The sequence below is a fragment of the Agelaius phoeniceus genome, chromosome 17 (assembly GCF_051311805.1).
Source record: "Agelaius phoeniceus isolate bAgePho1 chromosome 17, bAgePho1.hap1, whole genome shotgun sequence".
Classification (NCBI taxonomy): Eukaryota; Metazoa; Chordata; class Aves; order Passeriformes; family Icteridae; genus Agelaius; species Agelaius phoeniceus.
The window spans coordinates 8,932,364-8,958,104 of NC_135281.1; the positions used below are offsets into that span (position 1 = coordinate 8,932,364).

Consider the following 25,741-nt stretch of genomic DNA (forward strand, 5'->3'; position numbering starts at 1 on the left):
ACCCTACCGCACCCCCCCGGCCGCTCGGCGGGTGATGTGGAAGGAATCCCGGGACTGCTGAGCGGGCCGAGGCCCGTTGGGGCACCCGGCGACCTCCGGCGTTGCTGCCAGCCGGGCCCGCGCGGCAGAGCCAGGAAGGACGCGGACCCTCAGTCGAGCGCTGAGGTGAGGGGCGGGGTAGGGTAAACCTTGAGTGACGGGCGGCTCAGCCAAAGGGAGAGGTCGCAGCCGGGCCCCGCCCCTCCTGGCCGCTGATTGGCTGGCGTGTCGGCCGCGCGGGCGCTGTGTCGGCCCTCGTGCGCGGCCCCGCCCCCCAGGTACGGCGACCGGCGGGGCCGTCCGGGGACCTGGGGGGGGCGATCCGGTGCTTGGGGGGGGTGGTTCGGGGGTCTGGGGGAAGCAGCCCCGTGATTGGGGGTGCAGTCCGGTGGCCAGGAGGACCGGCTACCCCCTGCGGTGCTCCCGCCTGCCACTGCCCGGCGTGTCACCGTCCCGGCCACAGCGGCAGCGCGCCGCTAACCGTGACTGGAATCGCTGCCGTAAGGACGCGGGGCCGTGCGGCGGCTCCCGCGGTGACGAGCGCTCGCCGGTTTCAGCGGTTTATCCTCTCCGCCTGCAGGGAGCGAGGAGCTTCGGGGCGGTGGGGGCTGCGGTTACCGTCAAACCGGGCCACCCTGGGGCTGCCGTGATCCCTCGGTAGCGCAGCCCGTCCGCTGCCGCCGCTGCAGCCGTTGGGTAACGCCGGCGGAGGGGGCGGAGGCGCCGGGCCCTTTAACGGGCGGGGCGAGGCGGGGGCGGTGCTGTCGCGTTCCGGGCCGACCCGAAGCTCCAGCAGAACAAGAACCGCCTCCGCCCCGGCCCGCAGCCGGCCTGCTAGGCGCAGCCCGCACCCGGTGAGATCTGGGGTCTGCTCGGAACAAGCCTGGGGGTCCCCGGGGCTCGAGGCTGCTTTCCGGGGGAGGGGGTGTTGTGGTCGGTTCTCTGTGCGGCTTCAGTCTGGTGGCCCTGAGCCTCGGCGTAGAGCTGCGGGGTGATCTCAGTATAACGATAAGCTATCGGTGGTAATGGCGCGGGTGCATCTAAGAGCTGTGGCATTAACCGTTTCGGCGCCTCTCTCCTCCTCTGTGCTAAGGTCAGATGCTTCCATCGGTCGCGAGGAAGAGGAGCAGAGTCGGGACCTGCTAAGTGCTGATCTGCTTGTGCTCCGGACCATGGACTCATTGAGGGCGTCCCAGGTGTGAAAATGTACAGCAGTAACCGGGAGTTAGTGATTGACTTTGTTTCCTACAAGCTCTCACAGAAAGGATACAGCTGGAGTCAGCTGGAGGAGGAGGATGAGAACAGGACTGACTTTGCAGGGGAGGAGGACGAGATGGATGGGGTCCTCAACGGGAGCCCCTCCTGGCACGCAGCCACCAGCCACATAGTGAACGGTGCCACCGTGCACCAGAGCAGCCTCGAAGTCCACGAGATCCGTCGAGCAGCCGACGTGAGGCAGGCGCTGAGAGAGGCGGGGGATGAGTTTGAGCTGAGGTACCGGCGGGCGTTCAGCGACCTCACTTCCCAGCTCCACATCACTCCCAGCACGGCGTATCAGAGCTTTGAGCAGGTAGTGAACGAACTGTTCCGCGATGGAGTGAACTGGGGCCGCATCGTGGCTTTCTTTTCCTTCGGAGGAGCCTTGTGCGTGGAGAGCGTTGTTAAGGAGATGAGGGTATTGGTGAAACGCATCGTGTCTTGGATGACCACGTACTTGACCGACCACTTAGACCCCTGGATCCAGGAGAATGGCGGATGGGTAAGAACACCTCTGTGTGCTGGGGTGGCTGCCCGTGCCCTCCCTCGCTCCAGGCTGGCAGTGGGGCCGGTCAAACCGGCAGCTCCCTGCAATGTTTGTGCTAGAGCTTGTCCTACCCCTTGCAGGGAGGATAAAAGGGTGTGTGGTCTTGCCTTCTGTGCTCTAAACACTGTTCCAAGAGGGTCAGCCCACCGTGCTCAGACACATCTTTCTCCATCCCTGCTTTTTCTCCTCTCTGGACGTTATGTAAAAGACCTGTTTTTCCAAGAGCCTTTGGAAATCTAATGTCATCCAAGCTTGTTCTTCAAGGAGAGCCCTGGTTCTGGGGCATGTTCCCAGTGTCATTAATAGCAGGGAGTCGAGCTTCCTCCTCTCCAAGGCAGTGTTGTGGTGGGCTGGCTGGTGGTTTGCAGAGGTAGCAGCTACTTCTTCATTCTGGAAACAGCTTTTGCCTTGCTCATGGTGAAGTGAATCCCACAGCAGATCTCTGTGGGTGGGTGGGCTTCTGGGACTGTCTGAGCTGGTGTGGTGGGAGCCAGGGCCAAGGTGGAGGCAACCTCTGTGCTGGGGAGCTGCTAAGCCTGCAGCTGCTTTTCCCTTGGCAGGGAGCAGTGCTCCCAGCTGCCCCAGCAGCAAACCCTGGGAGCTCTCAGTGGTGAGGTATTAACATGAATAAGCATTTCTTCAGGAAGCATTCTTGAAATGCCGGGTCCGGCTGTGCGGTGCAGCCTGGGACTGCCGGCGGGAGGTATATGACCTACAGATGTCTGAGTTTTCATTTGGCTTCTGCATCTTACTGATTCCCTGCTGCTGTAACCTTTACCGGTTCCCACTGGAAAGAGTTCATGCTGTCAGGCATTGGCATCTAAACAGTGGGGAATTGCCTCCTTGCTGGGAGCTGAGGCCTCTCGGCCCCTTCAGCTCGCAATCCATTGGCAGAGCCCATCATTTTGGAAGGGGACAGGAGCCTTTGAGCCCAACGTTGTGCTCTGCACCCTCCTTGCAGAGAGGAGGTTCTCCCCAGCTCCCAGTGCCTGGCCAGCAATGCTGGGTACCCCGGAGAAGAAGGGGAGCTGATGTACCCAGGGAGAGGGAGCCGGTTCAGGAAGAGTGAAAAAATTCCAGGAATGTGACCTCCCTGGGGCACTGCCTGGGTGGGGCTGCTCAGGCAAGGAGAGGAGCTTGGTTTCGATTAATAGCCCAGGATCTGCTGGCCATTTTATCTGCCTGTATGTGGCCCATTAGCTCTCTCATCCTGCAGATAACCCTGGCCAAATACAGAGTTCCTTCCCCCTCCCTCTGCTTTTGGCTTTTAGAGCCACAGATTAGTTTTGGAATTAAGTGATCAAACTGGGGTTTCCAAGCTAGTGTGGCTGTTGCTGTTAGTGACGGATTGGGCTGTATCCTGGAGACCTAGGCGATAATGCAATCTGATTTTTTGTAAATGAACTCTCTGGGGGATTTAGATTAAATCACTGGTGGAAAATCACTGGTCCCTGCTTGTGGGGAATCAAACACCTCCTCCCTCTCTTCCCCACCCCCAACCATCACGATTCAGACTCTTCAATTTTTTTGTGTCTGTCTCTAAATTAATTGTTTGGAACAAATATTTGTTCAACAGATTGCGGGAGGGTCCGGACTCCTCTCTATCTGACCCGCCCACCAGCTCTCTCTTTGAAAAATGCCGTTTCCCACTCAGGGAACCGCCTTGCTCTCTTGTTCTAACCTTGAACCGGGCTTTTAACTTCCCTGCCCAGGCTGTGCCGCTGCCTGGGCTATGCTGGCAGCTGAATGGAAGCCAGGCAGGGTGGTGAAGGCCGGAGTGTGGGGAGTCCACACCACCAGCCACCAAAAACCTGCTCTGGGCAGTGTTGCTGCTACCAGCCTGTTGCAAACCCTGAGTCCTCATTTGACATCTTGGCTGTAGCTTTCTTCCACTCTCAGCTTTCATTATATTCCTTCCTGTAGGAAGCCATGCCACTCCACACCAAGGGACAGAGGCCATAAGAGCTCCTGAGTGCCTCACGTGTGGGGTGTGCATGGGGATGCTTTGCTTTCCTTCACTCTCGCAATTCCAGCTGCAGGGAGAAAGCCACTGGCCTTCTGCCAGCTCTCCCTGCAAGAGGAGTGCCACCCTGCCCTGGCTGTGATGGAGCCATCCCTCTCCTGCTGCCCTGTTTGCACAGGGAGTCTGTTTGGTGCATTGGAGCTGTTAGAGCCTGTCCCATTCAAACAAAGCACTCCCGAGAGGTGCAGCAGGCAGATCTTGGTGAGAGAGATGCAAGTTCTGGCAGGCCTGCTTGGCAGGGCCCAGGTGGTTTGTGTTTTGGAGCACTGCAGCACTTCTCTTCCTGGAAAGCCCCTCTAAAAGAGGGAAGGAGCATGGCTCCATAGCAAGTGCTGCACAGCCCAGTTGTGTGGGAAGCTCTGTTTCATTCCCCACCAGTGGAACAAAGGCAGAATAGGAGGGCCATGGGGTGCAGGTGCCTTTGGAGGCTGCTGTGTGCTGGGCTGTAGCAGTTCTCTTGAGAAATCAAGTTTTGAGGCAAGGGGAAACAGTAAATCTTGCTCCATAATGTTAACATAGAAGTGTTTTGTCACATTTACTGGCTCTGCCTTGCTTTGCCCTCTGCTCTGCAATCTGGCACTGGGAAAACAAACAAACAAGAGCAACCCAAGGGGAACATTTAATAACCAGCCAGAAGGGAGCTGCTGCCTTGGCAAGCCATCAGATCCAAAAAGGAGGCTTTCCTGGGCCAGTTGCTTTGACCAGGACCAGGTCCCACTAGCTGTGAAGTTGAAATGATGGTGCCAGTGGGGATTGGGAATTGTGGAGAGAGAAATCTGGTGAGTGGGAAGGAAGGAGGGGGGGGGCACAGGGTGAACAGGAGAGAGCCTGGCAGGCAGAGATGTACTGACCGTGCCTAATCTGTTTGAGAAAGGAAAGTGAGCAGTAGTTCCTTCCTGGCTGTGACCCTCCAGTGCGTGACAGCTTTTCCTTCAAGGCTAAATCCACATTCAGACTGAGATTTAAAGAGGGTTTTCTGGATGAGCTTGGAGTTAGATCTGTGGCTATAGAGTCAAGAGGTTTGTGGGGCATATGGTGGGGACCCACATGAAGGGGCTGCATCGGGCTTGAACTGAAAGCACATAGCATCTTTAGCACCAGTCTGTGATGTATATAAATCCCAACAAACTGAACTAGGCTGATGGAGAATGAGCTACTTCCTGCAATGGCTCAGTGCTTCCTGGGCTCTCAGTTGACCCTGGCCACACAGGACTTGCTGTTCTGGGACATGTGTTGTGTCACCCTGCAGAGGACTAAAAGCTTGTGATTTTCTTTGGGAAAACCCTTTGAGCATGTCAATATAGCAAGCTCATTTTTATCTTTTAAATTTTTTTTTCTGAATGATAGGAAATGACTCAGCCTGGGTCATATGACAGCTCACAGCTGGGATTTCGTCCTGTGCTGGCTCCAGGCTCCTCAATGGTTTCAGGTTGAGAGTTAGACTTTGATTCTCAGCTCTTTGAAAATGCTTTTTGGCCTTGTGTCCCAGGTATCCTGCACAAGCTGTCCTTGCCACTACCACATTTCCTGGGAGTGTGGTTTGCCAGAGTTCTGCCCTTCTGAGTGTTACAGGTTGGGTTTTGGGGATGTCCTGGCACTTCTAATCCTGTATGACATCACAGCCATTTGTTCCATGCGCTGGTCAACGTGCAGCAGAACTGACTCACTGGAAATTACTGAGCTTAGCCAAGGCCATGCTTTGCTGTCTTGAAGATGAATCCTATGGCTTCATCTCAGGCTGAGAGAACTGGGGTTCAGCCTGGAGAAGAGAGGGCTCTCTGCCAGTGCCCAAAGAGGCTCCAGCAGAGGTGGAGGGGGACTTTAGACAATGTCATGGAGTGACAGGACAAGGGGGAATTCCTCCCCACTGACAGAGGGCAGAGTTAGATTGGATATTAGGAAGGTTCTCTGCCCTGTGAGGTTTATGAGATGCTTAGTTACAGTCACAGGTTAGTTACCCAAAGACGCTGTGGCTGCCCCATCCCTGGAAATGTTTGTGGTCGAGTGGATGGGGCTTTGAGCAACCTGGTCTGTGGTGCTCAGCTGTACTGTTGCTTTGCACTTTATCCTCAGTAATTATTTTACAGCCTTGATACCTTGCAGCTGAGATGATGGCCCCGTTGTCGTGGGGTGAAAAAAGTACTGTCCTCCTGCCACTGGGGTTCCCCATGTCCCTTCACAGTCCTGGGTGTTCCTCCCTGGCTGTGGGAGGTGCCAGCAGTGTCCTGACTCAGGTTGTCCTGCCTGGAGCAACCAGCCCAGGTAGCTGTATCCTCACTGACAGCTGGAGATCTGGGCTCAGCGTGCAGATCCCTGGCAGCTCCTCACCCAGCCTTCGACCTGGGAGGCTTTTCTGCAGTGCTCTCCAGGAAATGCCATTGGAATGACTTCCACTGCAGCTTCCTGCCCGGCCCACAGCAGCATTCCTGCCGCTAGACCAAGAGCAATGCAGAGGCTGATTTCAGAGCTTTGCTCTTTACCCCCTTTACTCGTTCTCCTTCTTTGGGGCCCTGCCTGTTTTCCTTGCTGCCTCTCGGTGTGTGGTGCAGTTTGATTACGTTCCTTAGATCTGTGATTACAGCAGGCGCCTGGAAAGCCAAACTCCTGCCCGTGGCTGGCTGTGGCTCAGAGCAGCCCACTTAACCCCGGGGTCTTTGAGCGAAAGGGATAGCATTTCCTTCACTCCCAGGGGAGCCACTGGCAACTCTGATTCCTAAAGCACTCCGAGGCTCTTTAATCCGAAGAGCTGAGTGTCATTTAAAAAAAGACCTGTGAAATAATTAACAAACTGTTTCTTGCTGCTCTGTGTTCACAGCTGCTCTCAGTAATGTCATTCCGCCTGCTCATCCTGCTCCTCTCTGACGCTGGAGCCGTGTCCCTGGAGCGCTGCCCGGGGTCTCTCTCTGCTTCAGCAGCAGTGGGGTGTCCCAGCACAGCAGAAAGGGTGGGTGGGAGCTCTCTTTTCCCCAGTGGAAGCTGCAGCTTTCTCTGTGTGTCTGGGCTGCTGTGCCTGATTTCCGTGGAGCTCTGGTGTGGTCTGTGTGCATGGTTTCCCCCCGGGAGCAGCAACACGCCTGCAGCACACACTGTGTGCAGCTGAATGGTGGTGTGGTGCTCTGAGACCTTTGCTGAAGCTGAGAAGGTTTGGTTTCCTTTGGTTCTTACCAGGCTGATAGCTGTAAGCACAGTCCTATCTTGACATTACAAGGAGTATTTCTCTAGCAGCTCTTTCCCCACTAGCTGTAAAACCAGAGTATTCCCAGGAGGAGCTGGGGGAAGGGAAGGGATGGATATCAGTTGTAGAAGTGTTGCAGACCTGCTGAACCGAGAGGCGAGGGATTAATGGTGGCTTCTGCTGTGGGAGCAGGAAGGGGCTGGGGGCAGCCATTCTGTCCCCTCTGGGGACCCCAGAGCAGCCAGGATGTTGACCTACCTGCTGATTCAGAGAGAAGTTATTCACTGAGGGTGGCTCTGCCTTGTGGTGGCAGGAGAGCAGCCATTCTCCTCCACCCTCTGCTCTCCTGCTCCACCCTCCCACAAGGGAGGGATGTTGCCCTTAAACACTATTGTTCTGAGCCACTAAAGATTAACGCATAGAGTGGAGACATGAAAGGGAAGCAGAGTCCCTCAGTGCCAGGGCATTCCTTGCTTTATTGCCCTGACCTTGGACAGGGAAACTTCTACCTCCCTGCTCCTCACCTGGAAGGATGTGCAGGATGGGTTCTTGTTGCACGATCTCTTTGAAGTCCCGCTCCTAATCATTCTTGAGATGCCAAGAGCTCAAGTTAGGGAACACGCATTCCAGAGGCGTGGGAGAGCTTCTCCCACAGTGCAGCCATGGAGGGGGGCAGCGGGGCAGGCTCAGGGCACGGGCTGGCACCCATCCTGGTCAGGTGGGGAGAAGGGTTACTCTGCCTCAGCAGAACAGCCCAGCGGAACGAGGGTGCCGAGGGCTGCTGGGAGGCAGAGCCGTTAGCAGATGGCTCCAGCTGGGCTCACCGGAGAGCAGGTGTGGGTTTCGGGAGCAGCCTTTTAAGAGAGATGTCAGTTTTGAACCCGGGAGGCTCAAGGGGCTGAGCCGTGGCTGCCACAACTCGCATGCTGGGGAGCTGTGACCTAGTTGTGCTGTAGAAATGCTCGGTTTATTTTTTTATTTTTAGGTATTTTGCTTATTTTATCCTCATGTTTAATTTAGTTAGCAAAAAAAGAATCGGAGGGCTGAGCAGTGCTGGGAAGGACTGCCTGCAGGCGGGAACGCCCGCTGCAGCTCCGTGCAGCCAGCATCTCTCCAGCCGCCCGTGTCTTCTCTCGGACACGTGCTCACGTGTACCAGCCCAGTGCTGTCTCTCAGGATCTCTTTAATGGGAAACCCAGTGCACTCAGCGCTGCTGCCTGCCTCCGGGGTAGCGAGGGAGGGAGGGAGGAGCGGGATTCAGAGCGTTAGCCAGAGAGGCTCCCGTGGCCACAGGGACTGTTTGAATGTTGTGCTGTAACTGGTCTGCCTTCCCTCTGCTGCTGGGAGCAGGAAGCTGGGGGAGTTTGGTGTTTCGGGGGGCTTTGGGCTGGTTACTTTTTCGACTGCTGCTTGCCTCTGCACTGGCACAGCAGGCCCAGGGAAGGGTAATGGGCTGTATCTGCAAAGAGGGAAGTTTCAGGGGGTTGTGCGATTCCCTTGGGGAGAGCTGTTTGAATTTATTGCATTATCCTCCTTCCTGCTCAAGCTTGTGTTTCAGCTGTGTCTGCAGACGTAGCTGCTGATTTAAGTAGATCCAATTAGTAGCTAGCTCCTGGCATCAGTATCCTGCTTGGGGAGATGAGCCCTGGAGATGAGGAGCCTCCAGTGGGAGCAGGGCTGGGCTCAGCCTTTCAGCCCCCGTTCCTGATCTAGGATGGACCCAGAGTTCCCCAGCTCACAGCCCTGCACCTGAGCTCAGAGGGAAACCGAGGCAGGTGTCCTGCTCTGTGCTCTGCCTGGCCAAGAACAAAGAGCAGGCAGGTTCTCCCTGCTTGTACTGCTGCCAGGCAGGTGCTCTTAAGAGTGAAATCAAATACTCCAAAACGTGGCAAGCTGGCAGCAGGCAGGGCTTGGAGCAGGAGCTGGAGCTGTTCATGCTGGGACTGTGCAAGGGGCCTATGGGCAGAGCCATGGAGTGCCCTGGTTCCTGGGGTAGGATTCTAAAGGGAGCTGCTGGAGCTGCCTCCTGAAGGAGCATGGAAGCGTTTTCTCCTCTGCTGGAGGATGAAGGGCTCTTTGTGAAGCTCAGAGAAGAGGTCTAGGCTGGCATGGAGCTGGTTTAGTTTGAATGCAGCTAGTGCCATGATCAGGTGGAGCAGGACAGCTGTCTGCATTGCTTCTCTGAACAGTACCAGTGCCATTTCCCATGTCCCTGGTTTGTGCCACCATGGAAGCTGTGGAAGGCTGGGGACACTGCCTGTGTTGTGCAGGGAGCACGTCTGGTGGCAGTACGTGGCATTACTCTGTGTGTGTGGCTTGTGGTGAGCTGGCTCAGGGTTTGGGCTGGGATGTGGGTGCTGGGTGTGTGTGTGGCCCTGGGTAGTGCCTGGGTGACATATGAATTACATATGGAGAAACTGAGGCGTTGCTACCTGTAAATCAGGCATTTATGCGAGTGCCTTCATTCTGTACTTGTATGGCTCACCAGTGTATTAAACTTGCTGGAGAGCTAATGTCTTTTAATAGAGCAACTGACCTCATTTAGAAGCTTCCAGTGCACCAGCCAGTGATTATTTCATGCAACAACATGCATGGAGGAGCCCAGGGCAGAGCACAAAGTCTCCCTCTCATGCTGCACTGCTCTCTCTCGCGTTTGCTGCATCAGCTGCCTACTGTGCTTCCTGCCCTCAAGTCAGCAAGGATTTTGCTAAAAGGGACTTTGTGGCTTGAATAATTTGAGATTTCATGGAACTAACAGGAAGTGAAAACAGAATGAGCACATCTTCCTCCTCTTCCTGCACCTCCACCCTTTCCCCTTTTTCATTCAAGTGGCATGTAAGAATTACAGCAGCCTCGTGAGGGGCCGGGGCTGAAGTGGGAAGTGGTAAAGCTTGGCTGTCGCTCCTCCAGGATGCTGGTGGATGAGTGGCTGAGGCAGGAGAACCAGGCAGCTCTTCCCCAAGATCTGTCTCCTCTGGGGACCATCCCTGCACCCAGCCTGGCTCCCTTGAGCCCTGGTAACACCAGCATTCCCTGTGGGGTGGGTTTGGTGAGGCTCACGGTGCGGGTGAGGGCCAGAAAGAGCTGTCAGCATCGCCCACTCATCCCCTGGCAGGAGGGAACGTGGCTCGGCAGCCGGGCACACGTGAGCATGGCTCGTCTCCCCGGCACAGGTTTCCCCACGGTTACACAAGGGCACGATTGCACAGGAGCTCTGACGTCCAGGAAGAGCAGTGACAAGGTGAAAATTGAGCTCTGTTCCCTGGGTGCCAGTGGCCCTGCTGAGGTGCTGTCCCTCTGCTCCCCGGCAGATAACCGGGACATGAAAGCAGGAGCCTTCCCTGCCCCCCGAGCGTGCCCCTCGCACAAAGGCTGCTCTGCTGCGGGGCTCAGACACCATCTGTCCGGTGGGGAGAAGCATCAGAGAGACCGTCTTTCCTCGGACTATTCCACTTAATGCCCTTTGGAAAACAATCCCATTCCCAGCAGGTGCTAATCTCTTGAGTGGATCCGGCTCAGCCAATGTGTTCTTCGCTGTGCCTTTGTACCAGAGCCGTGTCTCCTGCCATCCTTGCCTGCCCTCCCAGAGCAGCCCGGTGCTGGCCAGGGCTGTGGTACCTTCGGGAGCCCTCAGCCTGGTTAGCTCTGGGAGGAACACTGATGAAAGATGGATGCAAATGGATTAGTCATTCACATCGTCTCCGGCTTTAATACACATGAATGTTTCAGCAGATTTCTGGAACGGAGAGCGCGATTCCCTGCTCTCCATCTCGTGCTGTGCACAGCAGTCTCCCGGGGCAGGGACGGGGGTTACAGCTGTCACCGTAGCCTCTTTCATGTATTTGGAAAACGCTGAAATTGTGCTGAATGGTGTGGGGTTATTGCAGGTTCCCTGGAGCCGGTGATGAAACCAGTTTGACAGAAGGCTGCCGCGGCAAGGATTAGGGCTGGAATGTGCTAGTGAGGGTTTGTTTCTGGTTAGAAAAGAGCTGGCTCTGGCCTGGGCTAGGCTGGAGCCCTGCAGGTCTGTTGGGCTTTGGCCCAAGGGACAGCTTCCCTGCTGGACCCCCAAGCTGCAGTCCCACAGCAAAGCCCAAGTGAGAAGAGAAAGAAGAGGGGGTGTTCTTATTTAATTGACTCTTTTGAATTGATGGCTGCCTCCTTCCCAGTCGCAGGTTTCAATGAATGCCCTGGGATTTGGGGAGGGCCAGCACCCCAGGGTCCACAACACCCCAGCACCAGCTCCAAGGGCAGGAAAGGCAGGAGGGGCAGTGGGTGGGTGGCATTCCCTGCCATTGTCATGGAGATCAGCAGCTGCTTCCCTGGAGGTCACCATTTGCATAACAGTTAGAGCTGAGTCTCTGGAGTATTTGCACCTGCAGCTGCTGTCCCCAGAGCCCCTTCCTCTCTCTGTGTCCCAGAGCCCCTTCCCCACCCCATTCTGAGCCTGCCTGGGGTTGCTGGTGGGGACCAGTGGGGTGAAGCTGCAGATCTTCTGTGCACATAGAAGGGGAACTGGAATTAGATGATCTTTAAGGTCCCCTCTAGCCATTCTAGGATCTGTGGGGAATTGTGTGTTTCTGTGGGGAAGGTCAGACCTGCCTTGGATGGCAGGATCCCTTGCCATGCTCCTGAGTCAGGTGCTCACCTTGACCTCCACTGCCCAGCCCTGCAGGCAGTCCTGCGACCTCTGCAGTCACACTCTGTCCCTGCTGCCCTCCTTTCAGGGCTGGGAGTGGTGTGGGCCACATGTGGATACAGCATCAGGGGGAGCAGGGCAGAGGGAGAACCTCCAGGATGTCTCTTCCATTCATATCACAAAGGGACCCACAGAGCCGTGTTTACAGGATCCCAGTGGCAGCCTTTGGGAATACTTATGTTTTCTTTTATTCTTAAAGCTCTCAGCTGCCTTTTCTCCCCTGTGCTTCACCTCCAGTTCACATATGCCAGCCCCATGTGGTGAGCTGGCAGCCCAAAGGGGCTCTGGGAGCAGGTTGCTGTCGATGCAGGGCTTTGTTGTGGTCTGTGCTGAGCTGCTGCCTTTCTTTTTCCCTCCTTGTCTTGCTGCTCAGCACAAAACTGTTCCCAGCATCTCATTAACAAATGTCTGGTCATCCAGATGACTCTGCTCCCGGCCGGCAATTGCTGTTAGACCTGTGAGCAGGAACACAGCTGTACTTACGGTGAAGGTAAAACAGAAACAGTCTTGTTTTCAAGGGAAACATTGCCTCGTGATGAGAATGCCTGGGTTGGGAGTCAGATGCTGTGGCTCATGCTGCTGGCTCGCACACAGCTCTGGGAAAGGCACTTAACCTCCCCATAGCTGTTGATCCATCTGGGAGCAATGCTGACTTATCCCACGGGACCTTCTGGGGAACCAGATCATTTTTGCTCAAACACACCTGGGTCCTTGGGTTGGAAAGGCTGTTGTGCAAGCTGAGGTGGGTGCTGGGGGTATCTGTCTTACTGGGCTGTGGCTGGGTATTGGAGCCCTGGGGAAGCTCCAAAGCTCCTGCTGTAGTCCAAGTCTCCATGTCTAAGTTTGACCAAGTTCACATGGATACTCCCAGTAGAGCCTGAATCTTCTCTGCTGGTTTTCAGAGCTTTGTCCTGGTATCTCAGTGACCTCCATACCCCTCACCCCCTTGTGCAGGGCAGACCTTGAGCCCCAAACTGCCAGAGCCCTCCCCTCTCCGCTCTCCTGCTTCACCACAAGCCAGATGGGAGTTTATTGCCCACATCTGCTTCCTTCACCTGCCCTCATGGCTCAGTGTCACCGAATCCTCTTTCCCCAAGTGCTGGGGCTTATCTTGAAAGAGGAACCTGCTCTGCTCTGCTCACCCTGAATGGGATCCAGCAACTGTTCTCCCTCCCGTGCAGGCAGCACTGGTGAATGAAACCAACCAAACAAATGAGAGCCTCAAATTTTTGGTGTTCCCCTTCCCAGGCTAGGATGTGAGTAGTGTCTCAGTCAGAAGTTGTGCTTCTTTAGTCTGCTCTCCCACTTGAGACAGAGCACTTCAGGTCAGACCTGATCCTCCTGCCTTTTTGCCACAGGGTTGTGTGTGGGCACTGGGCAGTGTTTATTTAAACACTGCATCCCCACAGTACTGGGTTGCAGTTTGGGGCTCTGTGAGTGTCCAGAGAACTTTTGGCACTGCAGAACCTCCCTGCCACAGCTCTGGGGAGCGGTGGAGCCTGACTCTCCAGGTTCTCTGCCTCCTGCAAGCAGCATGTGCAGCAGGAGGGAAGCATGCCCTGCCCCAGCTCCTCCAGCAAGTGATGTTTTAGGCTTCAACAAGAAAATGTGCATTCCTTCCCCAACTCTGGGGGGGAAAGGCAAAGGCAGGGGATTGCTTCTTGCATAGGAATAAGATCTCTGCTTACTCATTGCCTGCCCTGGAGCATCCTCCTCTCGGACATGTCAGTGACCCGGGGTGGGGAAGGGGATGTGACGGCCGTTCTGAGTTCTGATGGAACAGCCTGTCCTCTCTGGCCAGGGATTGAGACACTGACGTGCTGTTGCTACCACAGTCCTTGTGATCAGCTCAGGAATTCCAAATATTTCCTCTCAGATAAAGGTGACTGGGGGAGGCCAGAAATATCTGGACGTGTCTGGGCAAGCCTGAGATCCAAACACCAGGCCAGAGAGGTCGGGATCAGTCCTGGGAGTGCTGGGCTTCAGGTGCAGAGCGGCCGAGGCCCGGGATGGTGTGGGAACAGAGCAAGCTGCCTTTCCCTAACCTTCAACCCGCCCCCACCATGGGCAGGGAGGACGTTCCCTGCCTGTTTTCCCACTCCCTCTGGTCTGGGATCTGATTCCCAGGGGACACATCTGGGATCAAAGTTGTGCAGAGGCTGAGCTATCACAGCTCCTAGGGTGGTTTCCCTGGGGAAGGGCAAGGCACTCTCCTCAGGTCCCCTATAGCCCCCAGCTGTGGCTCCAGCAGCTGCTGCTCCCTTCCCAAGGGAAGGAGAGGGGCTCAGGTCCCTCCCTGCCTGTGCTGGGCTCTGGCTGTGCTGCTCTCCGCCTGTAGCACCCGATAGCTCTGCGCTCACTGTGCGCCATTTATCTCTCCTTCAGCAAACACTTCCTTTTCTTGGAAGCAAGGGCTTCTTGGAACTGCCTTTCCCCAAAGGCAGCACATGCCATGGAAAAAGCAGCATGGAGAAGCGGCTGCCAGCCCTCCTTGGCTCCCTGCCCTGCTGGGGGGGCCTCTCCTGGTGCCTGCCCCACAGAGAGGCTGGGTGGATGTGTGGCCCTGTCCAGCACTGCAGCCTTGCTGGGCACGGTGGGGACATCCCTGCTGTGGGTCAGGAGGAGCCTGTGGAGATGTGTGGGACTCTCAGTGGGGCAGGTCCTACTGAATTCCTGAGGAAAGCTGATCTTCTGGGGAATACATCACAAAGGTGCAGCCACCTTCGTCCCGCTGAGCATTCTGCATGCAGCCTCAGGTGCTGTGAGCAAGTGGCTGGGATGTGTGTCCAAGGGAAGGACCATCCCAGGAGCGAGGGCCCTGGCACTGAGAGATCAAAACATATGCTGAGTTGGAAGGGACCCACAAGGATCATCAAGTCCAACTCCTGGCCCTGCACAGGACAGCCCAGCAATGCCACCATGTGCCTGAGAGTGTGGTCCAAACAATCCTTAATGCTGGTTCAGGCTTAGTGCCATCACCACTCCCCTGGGGAGCCAGTTCCAATGTCCAACCAGCCTCCTGCTGAAGAACCTTTTTCTAACATCCAACCTAAATCTCCCCAGACACAATTTATGTAGGGGTGGTGTTTTTTGGACAGGTGCCTTCTACCCCAGTTCTCTGTGCCCTCAATCCCTGCCAGCCTGCTCTCAGTTTGCTGCCACTGCCATGCCCTGTCACAGCTCCATACTCATCACCACCTATCAGCAGAGAGATTTCCTGTGCCAGAATTTAAAATATCTCCTTCTTGGGTTTGGGCTCTGCTCCTTTCCCTCTCCTGCAGCACATCACTCACTGTTCTCTGGGTGAGTGGACTCACCCTTCTCCCTGGACAGCATTTTCCTGTGAGCTCCATGCTGCCCATTCCTTCAGGGCCAGGACACAGTACAACACCTCCACAGATCCCATGCCAGCTTGCAGGCATGGTGGGAAGTGAGCTGCATTCTGCCACTCTGTGTGGGTGGTGGGAGTCATGGGGATGACTGTCATACCCCTGAAGAGGACTGTAAGTGAGGTGGCAGCAGTGACATGCTCCAGGGTGAGTTAGCAAAGTCCCTGTGTCCCAACACTCTGCATTTGGGTTTGTGAGTACCTCCTCATGGTCATGGGGTGTGGAAGGCAGCTGGGGGAGGTGTCTGGTGGGACATGGAGAAGAGCTTTGGTGGCAGAGGCGGGTAGTGAGGTGCACAGCTTATCAAGGACCTGGTCCCCTGTGGTGGGGAGCCCTGTGGCCATGGAGAGGCACACAGCCCAGCTCCCTGGGAGTAAGCATGCGGGTCTGCTGCCCACCCTGCTTTGAAAAACTGTCTGAGCTTGGTCATAGGTATGTGGCAAGGTGAGGAGATACCCCACAAGCTGGACAATCCTGGAGCTGTTTGGTGGGAGCCGGGACACTTGGCAGCATGTTCCATGGAAGAGAGGCACCTGGATGCCAGCCATGACCTGGGCACCAAACCCCCGCAGTCCTGCGGGCACAGGCTGTGGGCAGGTGTGGGAGGCAGAGTGCTGGCAGAGCAGGCAGGCAGGAATGCTCCCCCTGCCTGTGCAGAGGCTGTGGTGAGGCGTGACAGCGTCAGCCGGGCTTATCTCTGCTTTCCCAGGGCAGCTGGGTTACTGGAACTGCACTCACTTACCAGGAACCCGGGGATCTTGCTGGAAGATGGGCTCAAGGTGCGACAGCATTGAGCCCCTGCTGACGCTGAGCTGCTGGTGATCCCTGAGCCTGGAGCTCACAGCTTCCTCTCCATCCAGCTGTGAGCCTCCTGCTCAGCCCTGATAAACCTGAGAGATCCTGGGCCACGTGTTTCCCTGCTGCCTGCCCTGCCGTGTGCGGCTCAGGGACCCCAACAGCTCTCCTTACCATGGGCTGAGGTCTTCCCAGCTCCTGCTGCTGCTGGAGGCAGCCGGCTCTGACGAGCCGGGCCGGAGTGACTGCATTCCTGGCCAAGCCTCGTGCTTGGCCTGCTCTCCTGAAGCCGTGGGAAGGCAGTAGCTTGGCGACCCAATGTCTGCCTTCGCCGCAGGGATTTGTGAAATCCAGCTCGTGTTGTGGAGTAACCTGCGACGGCCAGGATGTGGGAGTGGGAGGTGGGAGGCTCCGCTGTGGACACAAAATCACTGGGGGGATGCACGGTGTGGGCTCCTGCAGCTGTGGGCACCAGCCCTGCTGCTGCTTTCACAGGCCTCGGCCAGGGAATGGAGCCCAGCGGGTTCCCACTGCAATGATTTCTGTCACACTTGGATGCTAATTTTAGAGAGCCAAGAGCACGTGATGCACCCCCTGCCCTGCCCGCGTGGTGTTCTCCTCACAAATCCTTCCTGGCATCCTCTTCTCTCATGACTGTGCTTGTCCCCTTGCCCTGTGTGCATGATTCAGAGCGAGGAAGCACAAGGCATCTGTCATCTGCCTGGTCCCCACCACCACTTTCCTGCCAGCCCTTCCCTCTCTGCTCAACTCACACCCCCGTGCTCACCACTCTCCTCTTTCCACAGGAGCGCTTTGTGGACCTCTATGGGAACGATGCTGCTGCCGAGATGAGAAAAGGCCAGGAGACCTTCAACAAATGGCTCCTGACGGGAGCGACAGTGGCTGGAGTGCTTCTGCTGGGATCCCTGCTGAGCCGCAAGTGAGCGGCCGCCGCCGAGCCCCCGTGGCCGGGACGGCTGCGCCTCCACCGCCACATCCACTACACTCCGCCCCCGAGCACCGGCACCGGGGCAGCCCCTCCATCCCGGCCGAGCACCCTGCTCCGTGGAGTTTTCTCCCTCGTGCCGCCAGCTCCTTTTATTGTAGCCCGTCTTATTTACTGTTCTGTTGTGTTTTAAAGGCGCTGAGGCCAATGCAGCACTTCAGCCACCAGCTCCCAGCGCTGGGGAGATCCAGGCAGCTGGGGGGGGCACAGGCTAGAAGGTGTTCCAGCCCTGCAGGGTTCTCCAAATAATTTGGAAGAGAATAAACAGACTTATTTTTGCATGTGTGAGTGCGTGCGTGTGTGTAGATGTGTCACTAATATAAAGTTCCCCAGCCAGAGCAAGGGTCAGGCTCCGTGCCCCCGTCTCTGGCACGCACAGGCACCGGGGAGAGGCGGGAGCTTCCCTGCAGCATCCCTATCCTGTCCTTGCTTCTCCAGTCAGAGCTCATCCCTGTGCAGGGGGAGGAAGAGGAGGAGGCAGAGGCCAGAGGTGAGGGGCTCTGCCCTTGGTCAGAATTCCTTTCTCCCCACATTCGCAGTTTTTGGGAGCTGTGGCCTATCCCAGGTGAGGATGGTGTGGCAGGCCCGGGGCTGTGCATAGTTTGAGGGGTTCTTTGCCCTCTTCCTCCTCCTCACTCCAAATGTAGATGGCTGTGGGACAGTGCTCATCCCTTCCCAGCCTGTTCCTCTGGGCTGGCGAAGGAGGGAGGCAGGAGTGGCGGGGGGAGTGCTTGTCCCTGGCACAAACGGCTTTGCAGAGAGCTGGGGCTGTGGTGTCCAGGAATCCAGAGCTGGCGATTGGAAGGGTCAGGGGAAGCACCTTCACCGGGGTGGCAAAGCCCAGGGAGCAGCTGATTCACGAGATGAGCAGGGAAGCAAGCCCAGGGGAGATGGAAGTGAGGGCTGGCACTGGCTGAGAGCCATCTCCACCTCTGGGGAGCCTCTTTGGGGACAAAAGGAGCTGTTGGCCTCTCCACTGCTGTTCCCCGTGTTCCCAGTCCCATAGTGCAGGCAGTGCCCATGCATGGCTGTGATGGCTGCATGCAGTGACTGAGGTGTCTGGCTTCCCTCCCCCTCATTCCCACGCTGCTCCTGCTGCTGCTGGAGCAGGGAACCTCCGGCCTTTGAGCTGAAATTAGCTTCCACAATAGACGCCCTCATCCTTCGAAGCCCACCGCGGGCAGACACAGCTGTCCACAGCTTGTCCGTGTACATACTGCCCGCGCTCTGCTGTACATATACGAGTAGTTTTTAATTCATTTGTGAATACTATTAATGCTATTTTTGTTATCTTGTCTGTCCGTATTTATGTGTGGGACCGTGCTCCCTGCAGAGGCCAAGCTGGGGTGGAGGTGAGGGGAGAACCGGAGGTTCCAGGGGGGCTCACTTGGCCACTGAGCACGGACTCGCGCTCCTCATGTCGGAGCCACTGATCCCGCATGGGGAGCACGAGGATTAGCATTAGCCCATTGAACGCTTCGGTTTGCAGGTGGAGGTGAATCCACAAATAAATTTGTCATTCGAGCTGCTGCTGGTGCTGTGGTCTTTGCAATTGTTGGGAATTTGAGTGAATTTGGGGCCAAAGGAGTTGGCTTCAGTGGGAGGGATGGATGGATGGATGGATGGATGGATGGATGGATGGATGGATGGATGGATGGATGGATGGGAATGAGGTCCTCTCCCTGCCCAGGGAAGGGTTGGGGTGCTCCAAGGGCAGTTTGCTGTGGTCCAGAGGGATGGTGGTGGGGTGGGGTGGCACTAAGGGGAGAGCCCAGGGCAGGCTCTTAGCTGGGCTGGGGATGCTGGTTTTGGGGACATGGGCTCAGCACCTATGAAGAGGGCAGGGGACTCACAGCCTCGCTGGAACCCACAGCCCCCTGTATTCCCGGGGCTACCCTTCAAAGGAGCCCCTTTGTGCGGGGCTCATTCCAGCACGGTTTGGACCACACAAACACTCGGCCTTTTTTGGGATGTCACATCCCTCCCAGGGCAGGACGCGCCCAGCTCAGCCATCCCCAGCCCCCCTCCCCTGTCCTTTCCGGGGGACCCCCGGAGCGGGGGGGCAGCGCCGGGCCCTGGCGCTGGGCTCCGTGGGGCGGCGGGAGCGGCGGGAGCCCGCGGACACGAGCACCATCCCGTGGGCAGCGGGAGAGCTGCGGCCGCAGCGGCTGCGGGGAGCGGCAGCGCGGGGACCCCCGTGACCGACGGAGCCGCGGGGATTGGAGGCACCCCCGGTCCCCGAGGGCCACTCGCCCCGTGCCCACCGCCCGGAGCCCCCCGGAGGGGACGGAGCCCACCACGGCACAGCCAGAGCCCCTCGCAGCAGAGGACGCGGAGATGCCCGGTGGTGGAGTCGGGAATGGGAGCGTGGCTGGCAGACAGCGTGAGGGGGCTCCCCGAGACACCCCACAGCACACGGGGCTGAGCTTTAATCCCGCTTTAATCCTGCCGAGGGTGGGGGGCTGTGGCTCCCGCGCTTGGGCGCTTCGCCAGCCACGGGGGCACGGTGACAACGGGACGGTGATGGGGACAGGACTGGCGGGTTCCCACGAGGCAGGCGGTCTCACGGCTCGTACTGCAGGTCCGTGGCGATGAGCACGAAGCCCTGTAGGGAGTCAGGGTGAGAGAGGGGATGTGGGGGACATGGGGAACCCCGGGGTAAGGGGACAGTGGTGGTACCCACCTGGTGCAGGGAGAGCCGGGGTCTGAGCAGGCTGAGGCCATGTGGGAGAGGCAGGGGGATGCCAGCCTGGAGCCACTCTGCGGGGAGACAGAGTCATAGCAGGGGATGGCCCTGGTGTGGCTGTGGGAGGATGGGGACAGGACAGGGACAGCACTTACTGTTTGCCCGAGGAACCCCAAAAAGCCACAGCCCAAATTTCAGCAGGGTCTCCAGACGCTTCACCTGTGGGACAGGCAGGCCCTGAGCCCAGCTCAGCACAGGCAGAGGGGTCCATGCTGCAGGCACGGCTCTGCCCCCTGCCAGACTTGCCATGCATGGGGTCCACAGCCCCCCAGATCCCCCCCAGGGTGATGTGGAATCCAAGGCTCCCCTTGGCTTCCCTGGCACAGCCACTCACCTCCACTGGGCCCACGTTTGATGCCACTTGTGTTATATGGAGCCTGTAGGACAAGATCAGGGTCAGAGCCAGGCACAGGGATGGGAACTGTCCTGGCACAGATATGAACTGGGGACAGGATGGGGTCTGAGCAGGCAATTCAGGACTCAGGGAGGCAAATGGACAGAGGTGGAGAGTGGGGGAGCTCTCCAGGTATGTCCTAGGGGAGCTCAGGGTCGGGCACTAACCCTGTCAGTCTCACAGTGCCCCCCAGTCTGTTCCTGGTGATTGTCGGCTTCCCTGTCACGTTGGCATCCTGCAGCAGGAAGAGACATTGGGGAGACCAGGGCAGTGCCTGCAACCCAGCATCACCCAGCTGGCCCCAGTATCCCCCAGCATCACCCAGCTGCTCCCAGTATCCCCCAGCATCACCCAGCTGGCCCCAGTATCCCCCAGCATGGCCCCTGCCAGGAGCACAGGCACACCAGCCCCAGCCAGGTCCTTTGGTGTCCCCTGGCTCCCTGAGCTGTGGCAGCAGCAGCCACTCACGATGTTCAGCAGAAAGGCAGGGACACGGGTGGCGTTGGGCAGCACCACGAAGGCCTCGGCAGAGCCGAGGAGGGTCCCGTGCAGGGCATCAGGATGGCAGGAGAGCAGGGGCTGCTGGCGGGCCCAGAGGTGCAGCTCCATGGGCTGGTCTGGATAGCGCTCCTGCAGCTGGGAGGGACAGGGCAGGTGTGGCACAGAGCCATGCTGGCCATGCCCCTATCAGGTCCCCATGTGCCCATCACTGCCCTGCCCACGTCCTTGTCCTGGGCTGTTCCCTTCTGCCTGCATCCCATACTGCCTGTAACACCTGCCATTTCCACTGCACCCCATTCCCTGTCCTGTCCCTTGTGCATCCCATTTCACCTCTGTGCCTTCCCATGTTCCATCCCACCCGCAACCTTTCCCTCCTGCATCCCATCCCTTTCCATCCCTCCTGCATCGTTTCATGTCCCATCCTCCAGCATTCCATCACATCCTCTGTTCCTCCTGCAATCCCATCTTGTGTCCCATGTCCCATCCCACCTGCATCCTGTCCTACTCCATGTCCTGCCTGTGTTCCCTTGTCCCTGTGTCCCATCCCACTCACCTGAGGGGAGAAGACCTCCATGCTCTTGGTCCTCAGCTGGAGCGGGAACCGCCGGGGGAGCTGGAAGGCAGGGAGGGATCAGGGGGCTGGGGCTGAGCAGGGGTGGGCATGGGGACACCCCAGTGGGGACAGCTCTGCTCTCCAGCCACCCCTACCATGGCACTGGAGATGTTCCTGCGCAGGGCCCCGGCTGTGAAGTAGGTGAAGGCGGCTGAGTTGGCGACGAACTCGGTGACAGCCAGCAGCAGCGTGGGCTCGTGTGCCATGGACGGTGGGGTGGGCAGGGGCGTGGGCAAAGCCACAGGCAGTGCCATGGGGAGTGCCACAGGCAGCACCACAGGCAGTGCTGAGGGTCTCTGCTGGTACGTGCCCACCCTGAAGATCTCTCCCTGCACAGACACACAGGGGGATGTGAGGATCAGCCAGGCTCCCCTGTTCCCAAATCTGGCCCAGGGATGCCCAGGATGACATTACCTTGAGGGCAATGTCCCCATACTCCTCTGTGAAGGCTGGCGGTGCCAGGAGGGAGTGGTCGATGGCAGCAATGGCGTCCAGCTGGGTGGACACTGCAGGGACATGGAGGTGGACAGGAGGAGTCAGACCACCAGCCCCCTCCCACAGCCTGGCTCTGTCAGGATCCAGCCCCACAGTGGGGTCCTGCAGACCCTGCTGGGCACCAGTCCTGTCCACAGCCCCCCAGGACCACTCTGCCCGTCCCCAGTCCTGGGGTCCCTTCACCCACCTTTCATGTGCTTCAGGGCAGTGTCCAGTTTGTCAATGCCCCTCTGGAGCACGAGGCAGAGCTGGAAGCAGAGCAGGGTGTCAGAGATGAGGGTGTCTGAGCCTCTCACTGGGCTGGGGGGGACAGGGACACCCCAGGGCACAGGGGCCAAGCACCCACCTGCTTGTTCAGCTGCTGCCGCAGGGTTCTCTGGAGCAGAGGTGCCAGCAGGTTGTAGAGCCAGCTGTAGGGCACAGTGGGGTGCTCAGGTCACCTCATGGCCCCCACCCAGCCTCCCCCAGCCCACCCCCCTGGCTGGGCACTAATAGTCCTTGCATGCCAGAGACATGACAGAGCAGAGGGCCTGGCATCACCTGTATCCACGGTAGAACTCCATGTGCAGGTCGGTGCCATGGGTGTCACAGCCGGCGCTCCAAACCGTGGGGTGGCCACTGCCGTCCTCGCTCACCCCCAGCACCACAGCCACGGCCACGTCCTGCATGCCCAGCTCCACAGAGCCACTGTCCTGGCTGGGGACAGAGAGGGTGAGCACAGGGACAGCGGTGACACTGGGCCACCCGGCTCCTGTCCCTGTCCCCATGGGCACTCACATGGCTCCCAGCTGGGCTGCCCAGTCGGCGCTGAGCTGGACCCGGGCGCGCTGCACCGTCAGCCTCAGCCCCACGTCCTCAGCAAAGTCCAACGTGGATTCGTTCATCTGCAGCTCGTGGATGTGAATCCTGCACAACACAGGCGAGCTGTGCTTGTGGCTGTGGCACAGACAGGGATGGGGACAGGGACAGGGAGCCCACAGGTGGCTCCTACCGTGGCACAGCGTAGGTGAGAGTTCCCAGGAGCGGGGTGTTGTAGGAACCCGTCAGGTTCAGCTCGTGCTCCTTCTGCAGCATCGACTGGAGCAGCTCCAGCCCAAAGCGCCGGCCTGGGGCAAAGGGGGAATTTGGGGTGACACCAAGGAAGGGGCTGGGGTACCTGGGGTGTCAGCAGAGTGATGGTCCTTCCATCCCCCATTCCTGGCAGACTTGCCATCATTCCTGGGGGTACCCACTGGTTCCCTCCATTCCCCATCCTTGGCAGTCTGGGCATCATCTCCCACTGGTCCCCCCCCATCCCTCCCTACTCAGGAGAACAGACTCACCAAATTCCAGTGTCCTCTGGGTCAGCCAGACCTTGATGCCAGGGCTGGTGATGGTGGCAGAGACACAGGCAGGCATCAGGAGCAAGAGGCAGAGCCATACAGTACCTCGAGGCTGGTCCTGGGACCTGGAGGCTGGAGCAGAGGACATGTCTGGGGGACACACAGCAGGTGTAGAGACCCCCTCCCTGTGCACCAGCACAGCCAGGACTTATACTGGGAGCCCTGGGTGACATCAGCACACACGGGGACACCACAGTGCTCCGGCCACTGAAAGCCCAGCCTTGCCCAACCGTGACTGAAAGGGGAAGCCCCATCGTGGGAGCAGGGCAATGCAGGGTCCCACAGCAGCCCTGCCAGCCCCCACCCTGGGGGTACACAGGAGCCAGGGACACCAGCTGGGGCTCCCCACAGGGACACAGGACATGTGGGGACACACAGAGACCCAGCTGGGCCAAGACCACAAAGAGCTTCAGCTGTGCCCTGCCTGGGAGCGATGGAGCAGTGGGGGACAGGGACACAATGAGCAGGTCCTGGGGCAGGGGGGCTGCACCAGGGCAAACGGGGCTCAGCCCATTTGCACCAGGGGGCAGCAGCTGTTCCCACTTTGGGAAGGGCTCTGGGAACCCTGTGTAGGGTTACCTACATTTCAGTGGGGCTCAGGGTGTTCAGGGTGCGCAAGCAGCCCCCAAGGAAGTGATGGAAAAGGGACAGTCAGAGTGAGAGCAGAACTGTGCAATCCCCTCCAAAAACCTCAGCTATGGGGAAGGAGCCTCCCGCAGTGCCAAACCCACCCTCAGAGGGACCGTCCCCTAGCCAGGGTGAGCCCCTCCAGTGCCCTGGGCTATGGATGACTGGGCTCCAGCTGCCCTCCTGGATCTAGCCTGGCAGACCCAGAGGTACCTCTAGTAGGGCCAGGGCCTTATCTCAGCACCACAAGGGCACATAGAGCCCACGGGCAGCCTCACCTGAGGGACCACAGCCCACGTAATGCACCTCATGGAGGTCTTGAAAGCAGCTGCCCCCTGGCCTGGGATGCCCAGTGCCACCAGCCACGGCTGCAGTGGTGACCAGTGCCCCCAGCAGTGACCCAGAGGCCAGCACTGACACTGACCTCCAGCCCAATGCCTACCAGAGCCCCTCCATCCCAGGGTGCCCCTGCCCTGCAGCAGCGCTCACCGTGCCCGGTGGGTGCAGTGCCCCACACTGCAGCTCCTGCCATGGCTCCCGGCTCCTCCGTGTCCCGGGGACTGTACGTGGCAGTGAGCAGCAGGGACCAGTTCTGACGCCAATGTCCATCCCGGGTCCTGGTCACACCACAACGTCACCAATTTCCCCCGTCCCTAATCCCTTCCGGGATGAATCAGGTCCCACGAAAACATCGAGGGACCGGTTGGGGCGCAGGTGCCCGCGGGCTGGGCGCTCCCTCGGGCTCTCCGGTGCATCCTGGTGCTGCCGCATCCGGCATCCCGACACGTGCAGGGGCTCGGCCCTGCCAGCCCCGCTGCCAGCCCGGGCTGGCCCCGCAGCCCCTTCCCGTGCCAGGTACCCGGGGGTGCCCACCCCGCGTCCCCTGAGGAGGGGATGGCGGCCAGGGCTGCATGGCGAGGGCTCGGTCGTGGGGCACACAGGGCTTGGACAGGGGTCAGGCAGAGACCTGGGGACACACCTGGACGGAGACACACGGAGCCCCTGTCCCCACCGCTCCAGTGGGAGCTTCCACATCAGCGGCAATGAACAGGTAAGGGCGGCACCCGCGAACACGGCACGGGAAGAGCCCCAGCGCCTCCCGCGCTGCCCCCGGCCCAAGCAGAGCCCCCAGCCCCGGTTCTCCTGTCCCGGGACCTTCCAGGCTACTCCAGGAGGGCGGCCCGAGCCGTGCAGTGCGAGCGGACACCGGGAGAGGGACCCACCGCCCCGTCCGCGCCGCGCTCGGGGGCTGGGAGGAAGGCGGGCGGTGGAGGAGACACCGGGGGGACCTGGGGGGGATGATGGAGGGGACCCATCCGAGGATGGACAAGTTCATCCACAGAGACCCAGATCCCCCGGCCCCCCTTCGTGTCCCCTGCTGCTTTGTCACAGCCAGGACAGGGGTGGACAGCGAGGCAGTGTCTTGATCGCCCAAGTCACCTGTCCCCTGCACGGGCCCTGCCAGGGGCTCTGCTGGGCTGGGAAAGCACGAGTGGACACGCATGGACACACAGCTGTGAGCACACAGACACACACAGAGGCTGTGCAGAGCCTCACACACGCCTGTGCCCGGGGCTGCTCAGCCCCTTCCAACCCCAAATCCCCTGGCTGCAGGACCCTGGGGAGGGGGGAGCCTAAAGGGTCCCACAAGAGCAACAAGGGCCCCTCCAGGCACCCCAATTGTCCCCTGCCAGGCCCGTAGGGAGGTCTGAACAGATCTGGGACAGGAGGCTGTGAGATCCTCGGGGTGTTTGTGAGTCACAGGGAAGCTCAGGTCAGGGCAGCTGCTCGGGGCACCCCCAGCCCTGAGGGTTGCACAAGTCCTGATGCAATTTCCTTGTCCCAAGCGTTGTGTGTCCCCACAGGCAGGGGTTGCACCAGGAAGAGCAGGAACCACAGGGAGAAGCACCCCAGGATTCGTATCTGCTCTTCCCTGTAAAGAGAACAATTCCTGCATCATCACCCCTGCAATTCCCCAGTCCTGACACAGCAACAATCGTGGGAGCCTCAGAAAGGCTGCTGGGCACGGGTGGCCCAGCTGGGAAGGGGAGGG

The 25,741-nt window shown here is 58.8% G+C and overlaps 2 protein-coding genes and 1 long non-coding RNA gene across 7 annotated transcripts; 2 read left to right on the top strand and 1 right to left on the bottom strand.

The window, feature by feature from the left end:
• The first annotated feature begins 16 nt into the window (after window positions 1-16).
• Window positions 17-18,454, top strand: BCL2L1 (BCL2 like 1). 5 transcript variants are annotated; one of them, XM_077187526.1, is made up of 3 exons: window positions 17-165; window positions 1,138-1,798; window positions 16,731-18,454. In XM_077187526.1, exons 2-3 carry the CDS (start codon window positions 1,244-1,246, stop codon window positions 16,866-16,868), a joined length of 693 nt encoding a protein of 230 aa, XP_077043641.1. In that variant the 5' UTR covers window positions 17-165; window positions 1,138-1,243; the 3' UTR covers window positions 16,869-18,454. The 5 variants fall into 5 exon arrangements, with proteins under 5 accessions (XP_077043641.1, XP_077043640.1, XP_077043642.1 ...); XM_077187525.1 differs by having other exon boundaries at window positions 25-165; window positions 1,133-1,798; XM_077187527.1 differs by lacking the exon at window positions 17-165 and adding an exon at window positions 203-317 and having other exon boundaries at window positions 1,133-1,798.
• Window positions 3,051-14,809, top strand: LOC143695424 (uncharacterized). The gene is made up of 2 exons (XR_013184586.1): window positions 3,051-6,810; window positions 14,126-14,809. It is a non-coding gene; the product is annotated as an uncharacterized LOC143695424 (long non-coding RNA).
• Window positions 18,455-19,352: 898 nt separating the features above from the next.
• On the bottom strand, window positions 19,353-23,149 carry LOC129127703 (bactericidal permeability-increasing protein-like). Its single transcript, XM_054644543.2, has 15 exons — window positions 23,002-23,149; window positions 22,671-22,785; window positions 22,457-22,585; window positions 22,220-22,375; window positions 22,026-22,089; window positions 21,867-21,927; window positions 21,599-21,690; window positions 21,280-21,513; window positions 21,125-21,184; window positions 20,539-20,706; window positions 20,238-20,305; window positions 20,011-20,053; window positions 19,772-19,835; window positions 19,614-19,690; window positions 19,353-19,535 (listed from the first exon to the last, which is right to left on the bottom strand). Exons 1-15 carry the CDS (start codon window positions 23,147-23,149, stop codon window positions 19,494-19,496), a joined length of 1,521 nt encoding a protein of 506 aa, XP_054500518.2. The 3' UTR covers window positions 19,353-19,493.
• Window positions 23,150-25,741: the final 2,592 nt, after the last annotated feature.